Source organism: Lepisosteus platostomus, chromosome 3 (assembly GCF_059453375.1).
Source record: "Lepisosteus platostomus isolate fLepPlt1 chromosome 3, fLepPlt1.hap1, whole genome shotgun sequence".
NCBI lineage: Eukaryota > Metazoa > Chordata > Actinopteri > Semionotiformes > Lepisosteidae > Lepisosteus > Lepisosteus platostomus.
Window position 1 is genome coordinate 46,860,220 of NC_142613.1, and position 16,744 is coordinate 46,876,963.

The 16,744-nt window shown below is 36.9% G+C and overlaps 1 protein-coding gene across 1 annotated transcript; it reads left to right on the top strand.

Moving 5' to 3' along the window:
- Positions 1-244: 244 nt before the first annotated feature.
- nr2e1 (nuclear receptor subfamily 2, group E, member 1) lies at positions 245-10,761 on the top strand. The gene is made up of 9 exons (XM_088625770.1): positions 245-464; positions 4,250-4,395; positions 5,341-5,428; positions 6,604-6,839; positions 7,207-7,353; positions 7,836-7,932; positions 8,312-8,461; positions 9,056-9,161; positions 9,634-10,761. Exons 1-9 carry the CDS (start codon positions 440-442, stop codon positions 9,794-9,796), a joined length of 1,158 nt encoding a protein of 385 aa, XP_088481896.1. The 5' UTR covers positions 245-439; the 3' UTR covers positions 9,797-10,761.
- Positions 10,762-16,744: the final 5,983 nt, after the last annotated feature.

Here is a 16,744-nt window from a genome sequence, read left to right on the forward strand (position 1 = left end):
ACTCACGAAGGCCACGAGACATGAAAAATAATTTATGATTGTTTTAATTCATTGTAACACGTCCACCTAGAACCTGCTGGCAACCTGATTTTGTGCGCCACTCCTGCAGTTTTCCCAACTTTGAGCGGCGGTGTAATGTTCAGAGCATCAGCTCGGCGGTTGCACTCTTCTTCAGACTTGAGCAGCATTTTTAACTTCAGGAGTTACATTTCAAAACTCCTGTCTGGGCTGAAGGCTGGGATTGTGCTTTTCTAAGAAAAAAAAAGAGAGAAACAGCGACATCAAAAACAGATCCAACGACAGAGAAGTGAACGAGAAAGACGTTTCCGGGGAAATTAAGGATTAATTTTCAGGCAATAATATTTCGCGTAAACAACTGTCATTCTAACAACGACGTCGGATTTAAAAACAAAAAAGACGGCTCAGGAGACGAATCGCGATGAGCAAACCGGCCGGATCAACAAGTGGGTTTTTATTTATTTTCTAACTGATGTTTTACTAAGCGATGTGTTGATTAATATTTAACATTATTAACATTATTCAAGCTGTAATTAGTGTTGATGGTACTTAAAGACATTTCACTTAGTTAAACCGCACAAGCTGACGGTAGTTTTAACTTCGGGTAATTAATTTCATAATCAGACATGTGCATATGCATTCACTTGTCAGTGTGATTGCAGATAGCAGGTAGCAGTAAAAAACTCATTTTTTATGAAGTTATATAAAGTAACAGAAACATAATTAAGATATTTAAATGGGGGAAATACACCATGGTTATCCTTTACGAAGGTACCGTAAAATAGCTTAATGGGAAATGGCGATACAAGGACATTGTATTTGTACAGAAAAGCAAAAATACACATACTGTACGATTCGCTCAGAATTTACTTCTTTCATTGTGTACATTACCTTGAGTTCAAACTTAGACATCTGAAAAATCTGAAAAAAATTCAGAGCACGGGTTACATCAGAGGTGTAGCAACCCACCGCTGAGAGGATTGCATTTATCCCCATGCTCTCAAAACTTTTTTTTGTACACTACATAAATCGATAAAACGTCATTCCGAACAGCTTAATATCTTTATGGGATTTTTAAAAATATGCAATACAGCTGTTGTCTTTGTTGAGACCCCAATTCTAGCAACAGGTGATACGTTCTGAGTAGACAGCCGACTCGTTTCACTCTCGTCATGAAGTCATCCGTCTTTTTTCATCGACATTTTATCTCCCGTAATATCGAAAAGCATTTTTGCAAAGCAGAATGTCGTGATAAAAATTGATTAAAAACAACTTTTCCATTTTAAGTAACAACTTACATCCCCCAGGAGAGGGAACATTTTTAAACAATGCAATTATAATAACAAAATACACTGAATAAAAATAAAAAATAAAAGTAAAGATATACAGTTTGTAGAATACAGGAAAAGTCTACATTTGCAGATTTTAACTATTTAACAGTTGTAGGAATGCAATTAGATAGTTGATGAACACTTCAAACTCCAACACTTTCTTTATATGGAGTTCATATTTGTACTCCCTGAAATAACTGTTGGCGTGTTTATGATTACATATTGCACTGTAATTATTAACATCAGATATAGGGCTGAACGGTTTAGAAAATGTAAAAGTCAAATAGATTTTAAAAATAACAAAATCTTTTCATCATTGTGGGATACTTTCTTCTAAGGTGATTTGCGTATGAAAATACTTTATTTTAAGTATTGAAAGTTTTACTTTCACAAATAACATTTTTTTAACTGTCTTCCTCTAGATGTTTGCTCTACTTGACATTTGTCATGATTGGAATTTTAAGATCAATCCATATCTAAGCAGAAATGTGTATCTACTTTAACTTTACATTTATCACGTAATCCAAATTGCTTTAGTACTGAGGGTGAAGTTAATGAAACTTTTTTAAAATTAATCTCTTTCTTTTGTAACCAAACAATAGAGCACGTCTACAGGCCTAAATATTTTCATTTGGTTATGTATCATCAACATCAAAATTAATAATAACATCCAAATCTGTTTTAATTTCATACAAATTGTCTTTTCAGTACAATGGCATATGTATGTAAACTAAACCTTACTTATATTCAGAGAATAGCGTTTTTCAGAAAAACAAAATGCTACCATTAATATAGATGCAATTATTAATTCCACTACAACAAGTATAGGTTACTTTATTTTTCAGGAAAAAAGTACAGCAGTATCTTGGTTTATACACTTTCTGCTTGGGTGGTAAAAACCGTTCCTCACAGCCTCTCAAATTCAAGCTAACGTCTTTCAACAGCCTCTGAGGTTGATGGTAATTACAGTAATAGAATATGCCATATATCTTTAAGCAATTATGACACACAATGAGTGGCTTGGGACTCCCTGCAGAGAGAAGTTAAAGACGCTTTCCCTCGCTGAATAAAATTGTGGTTTATTTCACTTTAGTCTTCTCTAGACGAAATCAGTCGATTCCAGTTTTTATCTTTTTAAAATTAAGCTAAATTGTAAACAATTAGATGTGCTCAAGCAGTCTTTTACGTACTGTATGAATAAACGCAGAAAAAGAAAGTGTTGGAAACACAAATAGCTGTGGTAAAATGGTCATTTCTGCAAAGAATTCAAGAATATCTAATTAACATATAATTTATTTTCAGATGCACCAGTATGTATTAAGGAGTCGTTTGGTAACGTAACTAGTTTATTAGTTTGTCAGTAATAAACATATCTTAGAATATTTTTCAATTTTAAATAAAGTATACGAATATATTATTTAACATAAATACAATTACTACAAATGTTTATTTAGGTTGTTCATTAGCTTAGATGGAATTAATTCTTTTCCTGAGCAAAATTGACACATACAAAAAATGTGTTTCCCTTTCTGGGTCCAACAAGTGTTATTTTTTTTAGCAAATAATGGTTCTGGAATCCGGAGAGAAATTTTACAACAAAGGATTGCCTACAACCCTACCAGTGTAACCTCCTTGTCATTTTTGTATTTACGTTTTTGATATGCGTACGTATGCTCTTTAGAAAGCATATACAGAGCAAACGCTGTTTAATTATGCCACATGTTTATTATCAAGAACGGTCACTTCTGTTGTGAGTCAAAGCACAAGTAACGTGCAGCTAGCCAGGAATAAGTTCAAAACTACAGGCAGATAACCGCAAAGCTCACAAGCTAAAGTCGATTGCTTTTCCCTGTCTTGATCAGGCCATATCCGAATTCCCATGCTACCCTTTTTGACGGGTCACTGGTAAATCAATAGGCAGGTGGCAATATGTCATTGTAATTACATAGTCGCCAAAATGTTATTATTGCTAAAATTATTATTATTCTTGAGCAACGTTAGTCATCATACCAGTGAACATCGTTAAGTAAAAAAAACTTCATGATCTATCCTACTTCATATGCATACGCAATTTTGCCTCCTTTTAGTTTGTGAACAGAAATCGTTTCTATTATTCCGATTGCTATGTCACTCTCTAATCCCCAAGCCTATAGACCTGTTGTATAAGGCAGCTGTCGAGTTTCATTATAAAGCGAGCTGGCAGCTTGTCGAGATGCAGGCAGTCAGACGAGCTTCAATGGGAAAATCATTAAGTTAACACTTTCTCTAATGTCTCCATTGTCTGCCCTGAAACATTGTTTTAGAGTCCCGGAATATGACGCTAGCTACCATACAAACGACAATTCGAGACATTCCCATGGACAGAACGTTAAGTGAGGAACATCATTCAAATTATTATAATTTTGTTTTTTAAGGGGTTAGAAAGATGACGTTGAAACTTTCACACTCGATATTTTTTATTTGTCTGCCTGCATATAACCTATACATGTAAACATTTTTTTTTAGTTTTAATAGCGCGTTTTAAGACGTTAAAGTTTACCACACTCATCTCCGTAAACTCTAAATTACATGAACGGCTTTTGTCATTATACAGTATGAGATCGTCATCTTAAATATATCAAGTTTAACCTTCCTAGGAAACACGTTCTACCAAAGACTGCATTAAAAATCGATTTTCTTTAATATTTCAAAGTGAGCTTTAACATTAAGCAGCTAATTTACATTGTAAACGCAGATTTACAAGATTGTTTAAACAGTTTTGAAGAAAATGCATAGAGTGTTTAACTTTGATGTGTAAAATTCTTCGCTAAAATTACGGCTTTAATTTAAAAGATGCGGTATAGTAAACAAGCAAATAGCCTTTTCTATTCTTAAATATTTTTCTGTATTATTTTTGTAAGGTCGTATTCTGGACATTCCGTGTAAAGTATGCGGAGACAGGAGTTCGGGCAAACATTATGGCGTTTATGCTTGTGATGGCTGTTCCGGATTTTTCAAGCGAAGCATCCGCAGGAACAGAACCTATGTCTGCAAATCCGGCAATCAGGTATTCTTTCTTAATTTAATTTAATTAAATCGCTTGGGGCCAACATATAATCGCAGGTATTGCGGGTCAACATATAAGTTATACAATTTCTAACCTCATGTACCCATGTAACAGGTATTTGTTTAAGGGGACTAACAAAGGCATGAGTACAGTGTATTGCTTAGAACTATAAAATCTTAAATTACATTAACCAAAGCCCAACAAAGGCATTCCTTCCTTCATTTTATTGAAGGTGTTTACGCATTTAGGTGCTGTTGTTAAATCGGTATGAATTCACGTTTAAGTACAATATTAAGCCTTTGTGAGGGAAGCTGTTCTTAGTGCTTGGAATACAGAGTACTCTCAAAACTCAGCCGATGCAGGCTGCGGACAAGAAGGTGGCGCTGTCTTAGGTGCTGAATCACTCTGTTAAAAGCGTATCCAGCTCGCCCTTTTAATGATGATCATGCCTTTTGAAACTTCTTTTGTTTTTTTAACATTAATATACAAAGCACCCTTGTCTTCGTTCGATGAGCATATTTCGTTTTAAGGTCATAAAGCATTGAAATAACACCAGCTGTCTACAGTTTGGCTCTTGATATCGTCTTTGTAACGCTAAGTAAATTGGCCAATGGGATCTCACGCAACTTCTCAGGGGATTGAAATTCTTGGGAGTTAAAAAAATAATTATCAAAGTGTTGTCTTACAGCGCACAGATTTGTTCTCATTTATGGACGGTAAGACCATCACAGAAAATTAAATATAACGAAATAAAAAAAAATCCTGCGATTAATCTTTTATTTTGATCTAATTGATCATATAATCTGGTTTTAATGGGATAAATTAAAGATAATCCATTCAGGATAAAGTTAAAAAAATTAACTTTAATAATGCTTGTTTGTAACAAATTTTCTAACACAGCCTTTGCGTTAATGTAATTATAATGACCTGTTTCCCCTGTCGTAGGGAGGCTGCCCTGTGGATAAAACGCACAGAAATCAATGCAGAGCCTGCCGATTGAAAAAGTGCCTTGAAGTAAACATGAACAAAGACGGTAAATGAAGCTTCATTAAACCAGCATCCGTTCTTTCTGCGGTTTTATTGATACCAAGTTAGGGCAAATATAATTAATCCCAAATATTTACAGAAAGCGTTTAGTCTGATCAAAAGCTGCAATTTACGGATTGCTTTTTTAGACCCACGTGTATCTGAGACAGAGGCATTTAATCCCTTAGAAGAAAACAACTTTAGTTGTGCCAAAGATACGCTCCACGATATTTCAATTGAAGTACCTATTTCCGAACTGAGGTATTGCGTGGAATACATATATTTAGTCTTATGCATACTCACATTTCCCGGACAAGAGCTTGGTCGTCTTTCATTGCTGGGAAATAAAATGAATTCTCAAATAGCAACGACCTTTCTCACGGCTGTATCGTATCGTATCAATGGATAGTTAATCGATGGCCTGCTGTGAGTCCCAACCGGAGAGCCTTGGCGCTCATCTACTTCGAATAACCCTACCTATGTGATACCAAAATTGGCTCAAAAACACAGAAATATTTTATTTACATCACAACATTTTGATACAAACCTGTAAGGGTTATATTTTAGCTGGAGTAACTGCGGAAAATGGATCGATATTTGTCATTTAGAAATCACGTCAGGAATCTAGAAGACCGTCGACGGAAAGGAAAACTCCAATATGGCACTGCAAGAGCAAAACCTCTTTTTGGCAATGAATAAACTTCTGTGCAGAGCAAAAAATGTAAAAACGTTTAAATGTGTACAACATACAGTAACTGCGCTTTACCGTTAACATTTTCTCTTCAGTATTTTGTACCATCTCTACCATTAATTCTAAAAAAAACCTTGTATTGTAATTTATTGTAATATGACTGTACATACCATGAATATAACGGTACTGTACATACTGTATGAATGTGATTGCATGTAATTACATACAATTTTAAGCATTTTAACAAGGAAGTTCAGCTACAATCTCTGGGTTTAAATCGTTATTTCGAACAGCAAAGGAACATATCTTCAACACTGCTATATTAAAAGCAGAGTTTTTTGGACGGATTCTTGCGTATACCAAATACATCGTTGTATCTTAAACGAGAAGCAAATTGATTTCACAACGTTTTCAGTGTATCGCACTTTTTTTTTGTGTAATCTTTTTTTTTGAAGTTTTTTTTTTACTCGTTAATCTGTTTTAACTCTCAGCCGTGCAACACGAACGGGGACCCAGGACGTCCACCATCCGGAAACAAGTAGCTCTGTATTTCAGAGGACACAAGGAGGTGAATGGAGCGTCTACCCACTTTCCCGCCTCGTCCATCCCGGGGCCAGCTTTCTTCACGGCGGTTACACAACTGGAGCCGCATAATCTCGAGTTGGGCACTGTTTCCTCCACCCCAGAACGGCAGGCTATCGTGGGACTTGCTCAGCCCACCCCAAAGGTGAATGAAATGTCCGGCCATTGTGTTTTAACAAACTATTTTTTAGTGAACCTGTGGAAGTTAGCCCATATGTGTATAGACATGTAAGCCCATTGTCCACAACTATTGAAAAATGTATTAACTTTCAGAAATAGCGGTAAGTTGTTTTCCTGCGCTCCGGAAGAGTGTATACTGCAGGATTCAATAATCATGGATAGATTTAAAAAAACTGAGAAAAATACATTTGTCTCAATAGTTACGAGGTAACTGGTAGTGATACGAGGGATATTATATAAAGTGATTCTGTTACTCGTTACTCGTTAAAAAGTTGGTGAGCTGGCCAATTGCAATGTGCAGCCTCTATATGCTACTATGTTTTTCATTTTAGTATCCACACGAAGTCAATGGGACACCAATGTACCTTTACGAGGTGGCCACGGAATCTGTCTGCGAATCAGCTGCACGACTTCTGTTCATGAGCATCAAATGGGCGAAAAGTGTCCCAGCATTCTCCACATTGCCCTTGCAAGACCAGGTGGGATTTCAAGTGGATCTACAGTTACCTGGTCGTAAACAAGAAACACAGCTTTGTTTGAAGGATTACTGCTTTTTGGTGATTTAAATTATTTACAGTTTAATATAAATAACATGCCATGCAACTCGTAGGAGTAGTGATATATACCCGTCGTAACAATAAGCCGTAAACAATGTTTTTATTGAAAATATGCGTTGGGAACGACGGCAAAGATGGTTAACTTTGTTTTCACATCAAACATAGCAGTATAATTTACTTCTAAGAAACCATTTAGCCGCAGCAGAAAAAATAATGTGTTATTAATTTTCAGCAATAGGAAGCAATAGGAAAGCGTACTTTTTCAAGTGACGACATTTTACATCTGAATATTTCGGATATTATTCTTACGTACGGAAATCATTTCACCTTTGCATAGCGACATTGCGTTTGTATATAATTTTGTGAGCTCCGTATATGATTGTGAATTATCATTTGCCTTGCAGTTAATTTTATTAGAAGATGCCTGGAGAGAACTGTTTGTTCTAGGCATAGCGCAGTGGGCGATTCCAGTTGATTCGAACACTCTCTTAGCCGTTTCTGGTACGTACTGTCAAAGACTCCAATAAAAATCATACTTTTATATTTTTGTGTAAATAATTAGCATTAAAATGTTTTGTTAAAAAGGAAACAAACAAAGAATTGCACATTCCTAATGAACAATGGAATGTACCTGTCATTTATAAAACCACATTTAAATGCAAATAACGTTATTTTGTTGCATTCATTACAGCTTTTTAATTGTTATTTAAATGCAAATAGCCAACGCAGTGGCAGTAACGTTTTTTTTTTATTGTGGAGCGTTGTTGAGTGTGTGGATTTCCTTTAAAAATATGGATGCAATGCAGTTTTTAAATGAAAATTTTAAAATTGGTTTAAAATGAGAGATGATTGATCCTCTTTGTTGTTGCTTTATTCTAAGGCATGAACACAGAAAACACAGAATCCCAGAGATTAAATAAAATTATTTCAGAAATACAAGCTCTTCAAGAAGTTGTCGCCAGGTTCCGACAGCTGCGACTAGATGCAACTGAATTTGCCTGTTTGAAGTGCATTGTCACTTTTAAAGCTGGTGAGTATACAATATGGCTGAGAGGTTTTCGCAAGGGGAAAGCTGAATGTCCCGACAGCCCATTTGGTGTATTTCCCGATATTGTTTAAAAGAGATTTTGAACAATATTGCATTTTTAATTTATTTTTTTAAACATAAGTTTCTTTATAGCCACAGAAAAATATAGTTACAGAATGAAATGAATAAATTCTTTGAATATTTTACCATAGCTAATGAAAAAGACAAGTGAATATCAATTACAATATTATTCTCGACTTTTTCTTCTAATTAACTTCTTCTATGAAAACCCATTCACAACTCGTGTTGCGTGGCCGTGCCCCTTCACTTTAATCCAACCTTGTTTCCCCCGTATCTGTGGGTTCGTTCTCATTATGTTTTTATTTATTCCTACAAACTCGACTCAAGTGAAGCTCATAATGAGGGTAAGAATTGACCCAGAACCAATATTTTTGGCAGTCCTAGATGAAAAAAAAAAACCCAAACATTTCCCCTCTGGGAAAACGGCGTGTGTTTGTCAGGATTTACTAAGTTTTGTGCGAGTTGAGAAAACAGTCGAGGCCGCTCTCTAACCTGTTGCGCTGTGTGGTGTTGCAGTGCCCACTCACAGCGGTTCAGAACTGAGGAGTTTCCGCAACGCTGCGGCGATTGCAGCCCTGCAGGACGAAGCGCAACTGACACTCAACAGTTACATCCACACCAGGTAAATAAAAACAAATCATTTTCCCTCTGGGAAAAAACGGCATGTGTTCGTCAGGGGTTTTGTGTGAGATGGGGAGAAGATGGGTCGTATGTATGACGGGTTCTCCAGGTAAAAAAAATTGTACTCTTTATTTTTGTGATTGTTTTTTATTTTGAAACCAACATACAACAAAAAATGACAACAACAAAAAATCCCATCCGCCTCACTGGCACTGTCCACTTTACTGCATAAGAACCCTTCATGTAATGGAAAGTGAGAAAAACGAAACGACAATGTTGCGTTACGTTTTCTCTGTATGTTTGTGTCGGGGGAGGAGAAAGGGTGTAGATATGGATACTGGTTGTATCAGTTTTGTAACCATTAACTTATCCAGCGAGACTGTTGAGCCTGTTCTCCATATTAAAATTCACAACTTCACATCCTTTGTCTTTACAACAAACCAGAAACTTTTGTTTGTGTGTTTATGTTTTAGGTATCCCACCCAGCCATGTCGTTTCGGAAAACTACTCTTACTTCTGCCTGCTTTGCGATCAGTGAGTCCTTCAACGATCGAAGAAGTGTTTTTTAAGAAAACTATTGGAAATGTGCCGATAACACGACTTCTTTCCGACATGTACAAATCCAGTGACATCTAAATGCGAACTTTTTACGGGGGGGATCATGTCTCCCGATAACCGTTTGAATCGTGATATCTCTTTTCGCTCGGCACTATTTAAAGAGAATGCTGAACCACCAAGGAACAATGTTAGAGCACGTTAAAAAACTGCTGCCAGAATTTGAAAAACACCTCTCCAGCCAAGCACCGCATATCCGTCCTGAAGCAGAAACTGGGGAAGGGGTTCTGTCGGACAAAACAGAATCAAAACAGGACATGATTTTATGACGTCTACTTTCTAAAAGCATCTTGCTTCGACTTAAAAGATAATTCAAGGATCTTGATTGTAACTGCGCTTTTACGGTTTACGTTTAGTCTTCGAGTATCTGCGGATGTAAAGGTTTATACTTTCAAGTAGCCTGCGGGGTTACTCTAATCGGAGGTGTGTAATCATTAGCTGTTTGTAGTAGGATGTTGCGTCTCAAAGACGTGAGCTTTACGATCAGTGTATGTTTGCAGTGTGCAGTCTGTAATTCGCAGAAGAAACCAAACGGATGAGAAAGTGGTCGAGACTGGTTGTCGCTGTCCCTGACACAGTGCTGAAACCAAAGGCCACGACACCTTGAGGGCGCGGGCTGACCCCACGGAGACCTGCTTCTCGGCGCGCAGGGATTTATACAGATATTTTGAGGACAGGCTTGACTTCGGAGCTCTCGCTCTTTTCTGTCCTTGCGTGTGCAGAATTTGAGTGTATAAACTCGGCCGATAAGGCTGCTGCTGGTGAAAGTAAGAACTTGTTTTCTAAAGGACCGCGGAATTACCGCCTTCTCGTTCTGTTCTGGCGGCGTTGAAACTCTTGTTCTGTAAAGTAGACACTAACATCGAAACATTCAGCACTTGGATTTTTTATAGAATGTATAATTTTTCCTGTTGTAAAAAGTGAAGTTTTAATTTTGTGAAAGTTGTACTGATATATATTATTAGAATAAATAATATTCAATTGGATGTACCGTGATATAATTACTTTTTGTTTGTGTTCTTCAATTATTTAAAATATTTTCGAAAAGAAATGACCATATTTAAAAATATTTAAATACAATTATTTTTACCTATAAGTTCGTGTTTTCACAATTTAAGTCTAGAGGAGGCTAGGTTTGAAACGAATCAAGATAAGGACAGTTAGATTTAAAATGAGATATTATACGGGATGTGTCTGAAACTGTGCAAGTCGTGGGAGCTACCTGTTTATAAATGGGTACTTTCTGTAGCACAGTACAGTGCTCAAAACCATGAAGGAACTTATTCAACAAACCACTTCCCAAGCCTTTGAGAGTTTTTTAACAGAATCAAGGGCTTCAAAATGAAGGATGAACTGAAGAAAGATGATAATAGATAATACAGCGAATAAAACAGCTACATCAAAAGGCACAGCAAAATTAATTGTACATTTCAAATGGCTAATTAACCCGAAAGTTTCAGTGTATCTATTTTCTTCTCCTCTTCAAAAATTATACAAAAGTGAAAAGAGGTACAATATGTAATCCAAATCACATTTAAGTAGTCTAATAAGTACCGCAACATTTAGGCCACAGGAGCAATAAAATATAGGCAAAATATAGAACATTTAACTTCATACGTGCTTGTACCTTGTTATACTGTATGTATTGTGCTTAGATTACGTTGTCAAATTGTGCTTCAGGAATCCAAATACAACTCATAGTAAAGTACAGAATTTCTTACTTAAAATATTCAGATTTTGGAAAAAAAATATTATTGACCACAATGTACGACCAGTCCAGGGAAGGAAATAAATTGTCGCCACATTTTAAAAATTCCTAAAGAAGGACAATGTATTTAAATTATGGTGTTTTCCTTTGCATGAGCCTTTGTGAACCTTACTTGGGAGCACAGAACACTTGTTGTATATCATTTGTCATACAAAGAAATGTTCTCTTTTTTAAAGTTACAAGAGATAAGATAGTTTCAAATAATCCTCTGTTTCATTTTCACAAGATCTGTGCATTGGCAGTATAGTGACAATTTCCCACTAACTTTCAATCTATTCAACTGTACACCTCCAGCAAAAAAAAAAGAAAAGTTTTTGACTGATACCTACAAACATCCACTAGGACCCTGTTATGGGATTTATTGGCTGGACAAACTGAATAAAACACATTCTATCTAATTAGCGTGATAGGAATCTTCACCAAACCAGTAACAACGAAACATAACTGATACATGTTAATTCCCCAGACAGTACGTAGTGAATAGATATGCTACCTCCCAGCTCCTAGCTTTTGGTTTTGATTTTTGACTGGGGAGGGACCTTTATTTTGGAGGTCGATGTGATCGAAATCTGAAAAGTCCTGTAAGCTATTAACCCACACTACCTTGTCTTAACCTTCAAACAAAACGCATGAGCTGGGGATACAGATAAAATTAAGTTCTTGGGCCTGAAACACTTCAGAAAGCAAACAGAGCCACAGATATTACATTTGTGCAATGCCAACCCTTTTGGTTATAAAGAGGTAGTGCTCTACAATGTACGGTAATAATGTTTAAGCACCCATATTTGTGCTCTTATTTCTTCTATGCAAAATGCCAAAAAATTGTTAAATGCGGTATGATATCTGTTCTTGATGAGGTTACATTTGCAAAGGCCTGATGCTTACACACATCAGGAAGACAGGGACACTGCTTTTATTCTGCTGGGAATATTGCTAGCAGGAATATTGTAACTCAATGTCACTGGGGCATTCATGTTTGACCACTAAACTCCAGGAAACACAGGGGTTTGATGGATCCACAACTGATCAACCATTTCTAGCAATCTTGGAGTGACTAAGGAACAGTTTAGGGTAGTTAACAACTGTGGTTGCTAACACAATTGGGCATCACAGAGATCCATTTACAGGCATAATGAGCTGTTACTTGGCTGCAAACAACAACATGGACTACAACCCTCTAGTACTGGCAAAGAGCTCTCACATGATTCCCAATTTACTCATTCTATCACAGTGCAGGAACACAAATGTTTCACTGAGATTGGACTAAAAGAAGGGCACTTCTTTAGGTAATGGTAGTGCAATGTGCAGTATGACCTGGCACCAATGGCAGTCCTAGAGCTACATTACACAGTTCTCTGCTGACCACATGTTTACATCAGTAGTTCTGTTCTTAAAGCAACAATGTCAGTGTAATCCCTGACTCTTTCAAACACAATAAAGCTTGTCCCCGCAAGGCAATGCTTACTGAAACTTTTCTGCTTCATTCTGGGACCAATTTCCCTCTCTGCTCTGCTGAAGTGTCAAAGCGTAGTCTAACCTCAAGAAATACTGACACTAGTGAACAGAAAAGTATTATTATTGCCTCTGCCAATCCGTACAACACTTTGCTTTCAAGTTAAAGATGTACTGTACCTGTTATTGATAATGTTGGTAGGAAGAGGTGCCCTGAATGGACCATGTGACACACACTACATATGAGTTTGCCAGAAATGAGTTTACAAATGATGGAATGATTTCACAGACAAAAATCTCCACAATAAACTTAACTATCAAATCTGATGGCTGTCTTAATCTTCACTAGGGTCAACACAACCGAATGTTCACAAGGAGGGGTTTTCTAATGTAATATTCATAAATAAGGCCACATGCACAGCTGGAAGCGTGTTGTGTTTGGAACATCTATATAATCTAATAAAAAGTGGCTTGTTTTATATAATTGGAATACAAGTCTACAAATTTAATGCTAATTAAAATGTTCTATGTACAGTACAATGCTCTGTGAAATGATAATTTACTTAGCTTTCACACAACAATTACTTAAGTTTTCTTACTATAATGAAAATGACAACTTTATCCAGTATCATTATACTTCTAGTTTTATCGACAGAACAAAAAAAAAAATCCCTGTCCTCAAGGAGAACGCGAGGTTTCTCTGCAGGGCTGCTGGGTTTACTCTCCATGACAGGGTGAGGAGCTCGGCTATCTGGGAAGACCCTGGAGTAGAGAAGCTGCTCCTCTGGATTGAGGGGAGCCGGCTGATGTGGTTCGAGCATCTGGCGAGGATGGGAGCATCCCGCTGGAGGTGCACTGGGCACGACCCACTGGGAAGAGGGTTAGGGTTAGCGTTAGGGGCAGATCCAGGACAGACTGGAGGGATTATATCTCTCAGCTGGCCTGGGAGCACCTGGGAGTCCCCCAGAAGGAGCCGGAGACTGTTGCTGGGGAACAGAAAGTCTGGTCTGTTCTGCTCAGCCTGTGACCATTGCGACTCTCACAAGGGGTAAGCCATTAGGAAATGATGATGTTGATGATGACAATAATTGTCCATTTAAAATCATTTGACTATTCTGACTTGGATGTTACCTAACAGAACCCAACAAAACATCTGTTCAGAATTACTTTTCAAAAGTGGTGCTAATACCAAGAAAATAAAACAACACTTTCACAATCACGGCAGCATAAAAAGGACATAAAAAGTCCCCCTACCTCCATTTAATGTGTTAAACTGTGGAGTTGCATCTCCAGAGTGTGAATGTAAAGGCTGAGCATGGCGTAAAGGAAGAACTTGTTTATTCTTAGAATTTCGGCCATATGGAATAAACAGCCAGGCATTCAAGACAAGGCACTGTGAATGCCTTTGAGCAACGTGGTCCAATCGACCAGATGAGTGAGATGAACTGATTTCTCTCTGTTCCTTTGAGGGGTCAGCTTAAAAAGTGTAAGAATGAAAAAAAGAAAAATACCACATAAATGACAGCACAAAATTCCCATTGGGAAAATATTTGTGTCGGAGCACAATTAATATATAAATACCTTATATTTAACTTGAAAAAACATTAGAATACAAATCCAATAAAAATGTAATGAAAATGGTTAAAATACTATAGAAATAAATATGAAAAACAAGTTTGTTCACATCTATATCTTTTCATATGATTTGAAGTTGATCTAAATATTTTCACTTAGATGCATCTGTAAAAAGGTATTAAAATAGCTTAACATGGAATGAAACAGGCAACTAGATAGGACTATAAGATATACAATACGGTCACTAAAAACATCATATCTTACCATTTCAAATACTATGGCCTTTCCTAAAGAATAATTAATATTGCATCTAAAAGTAAAAAGCTTGGAAAATCCAGCATGATTAATATTGGGCTGATTCACAGCAACTTAAAACCAGTGAAGAAATCAAAGCCCCACTTCATTTCAACAACCAATGGAGTTTCACATTCACTCCCCAGTTAGGTCAACACAGTTCCCATTGTGAACACAAAAGAGGAAAGAGGACAGCAGACAAGCATGCTGAGAAATATTGTTCTCACCAGAAAGCAGCGCCCAGCTACTTCTGAGAAACATGCTTTCTGCTTTTTAATTATTTTTCACAAAAAAACCTCACATTTAGCTCACTTGTGCTTCATTATGACATTATGAGCATGTGAACTAAAAATACTGTCCAAGCGCAAGACTGTAGCAAAAACCCTTCATAGAGTGTTCTTACATTTTGATGATATCATCTTTTCTCATAGACTAGCTCTGCATATCAATGAAGGGCTTCATTCACTATGTATTATGTGTGTAGGACAAAATTATTACAGATCCCATGAAGCCTATCATCTATGTTAAATAATAAATGCAGATTTTTTAAAGGATTTTATCACACTTAAATTTAAATGCCTGTGTACATAAATCAATACGGTATTCCTGTAGTAAACACATAAAGGCTACACAATCTCCTTGAACAAGTTAAAAAACATCCTAGAACAATTTATGGATTGGATAGTTTTACTACAAAATGCTAAGAATGAGGTAAGCTCAGAACCGTAACATCAATAGCATTGAAGAGAGCAACTTCAAAACTGACATCAAAAGCTTTGAACCATGTCATATTTGTCATAAATCGTCAAGTCCAATAAAATGAGGCTCACATTTATTCACACCTCTGTAATAAGTGTTTTGTAAATCCTCTTCTGGCAGGGATTAAACTGACACGATGCCTCCTGTAAAGTGCTGTGTGGTTGTGACACTTCAGAGGGGGAGCCGTTTGACCATTCCTCCAAAGAGAATTGCTCCACGTCCTTCAAACCCTTTGTTTTCTGTTGTGGGAAATTCTTCATTGGAGGAGCAGGACACAGTCTTGTACAGATATAGTTTTGATTGAGCAGATATAGTTTTTATACAGCAACGCGCGTTGGGTCTGCCCAAACACAACAGACACACCGCAAGGGGTCCCCGACTCTTATTCAGGCTGGGAAAGGAGTCTGTTTCACAGCCTGAGTGCTTCTCCTGTTGTTTGATATGAAATGACTTCTTGTTCTTTCCTTTGATATATAACAGAAGATAAGATGTTTTGCTTGTCTTGTTGCCTGCAGGTCTTTGAGGTCTTGTCCTGTTTGCTCTGTCCTTTGATATGCAACAGAAGTTGACTTGTTTGTCCTGTTTTATGGTATGTGTTTGTCAGTGTAAGTCCTGGGAAAGAAATGAGTTGCCGCAGTGGCTGGTTTAATATTTTGAGTAGCCATATGATTTGAAGTAGCCATATTGAATAGCTAGGTATGTGCAATATTTATTTGTCCCACTTCACTTTCCATTAGTGAGCTGCCATTTTGAGTTAGAATCACAAATGGTCACTTGGATTGAGGTGTGGAGACTACATCATGAACATTTATTGATTGTGTTGATTGTGCAGTAAATTTGTATTTTATCGATTTGGGTGTATACTTTGGATCAAGCTGGACTGTCCATTTTTTAGCTACTGAGTTTCCTGGAAGATGGAACTGGGTGTTTCACCCAAATGTCCTGGTACATCTTAAAGCATTAGGACCAATAGATGCAAATGCTGTCTTAAACACAATAGACTCTGCTCTCTTTTCACATTTTGGGCATGAAGGTGTCCTAAACTTATCTTAACCATTTTCATATTCACAACACTGGTGAGTCTTTTCAAAAAGCTTAATTTGATCTGGCCATAAGACATG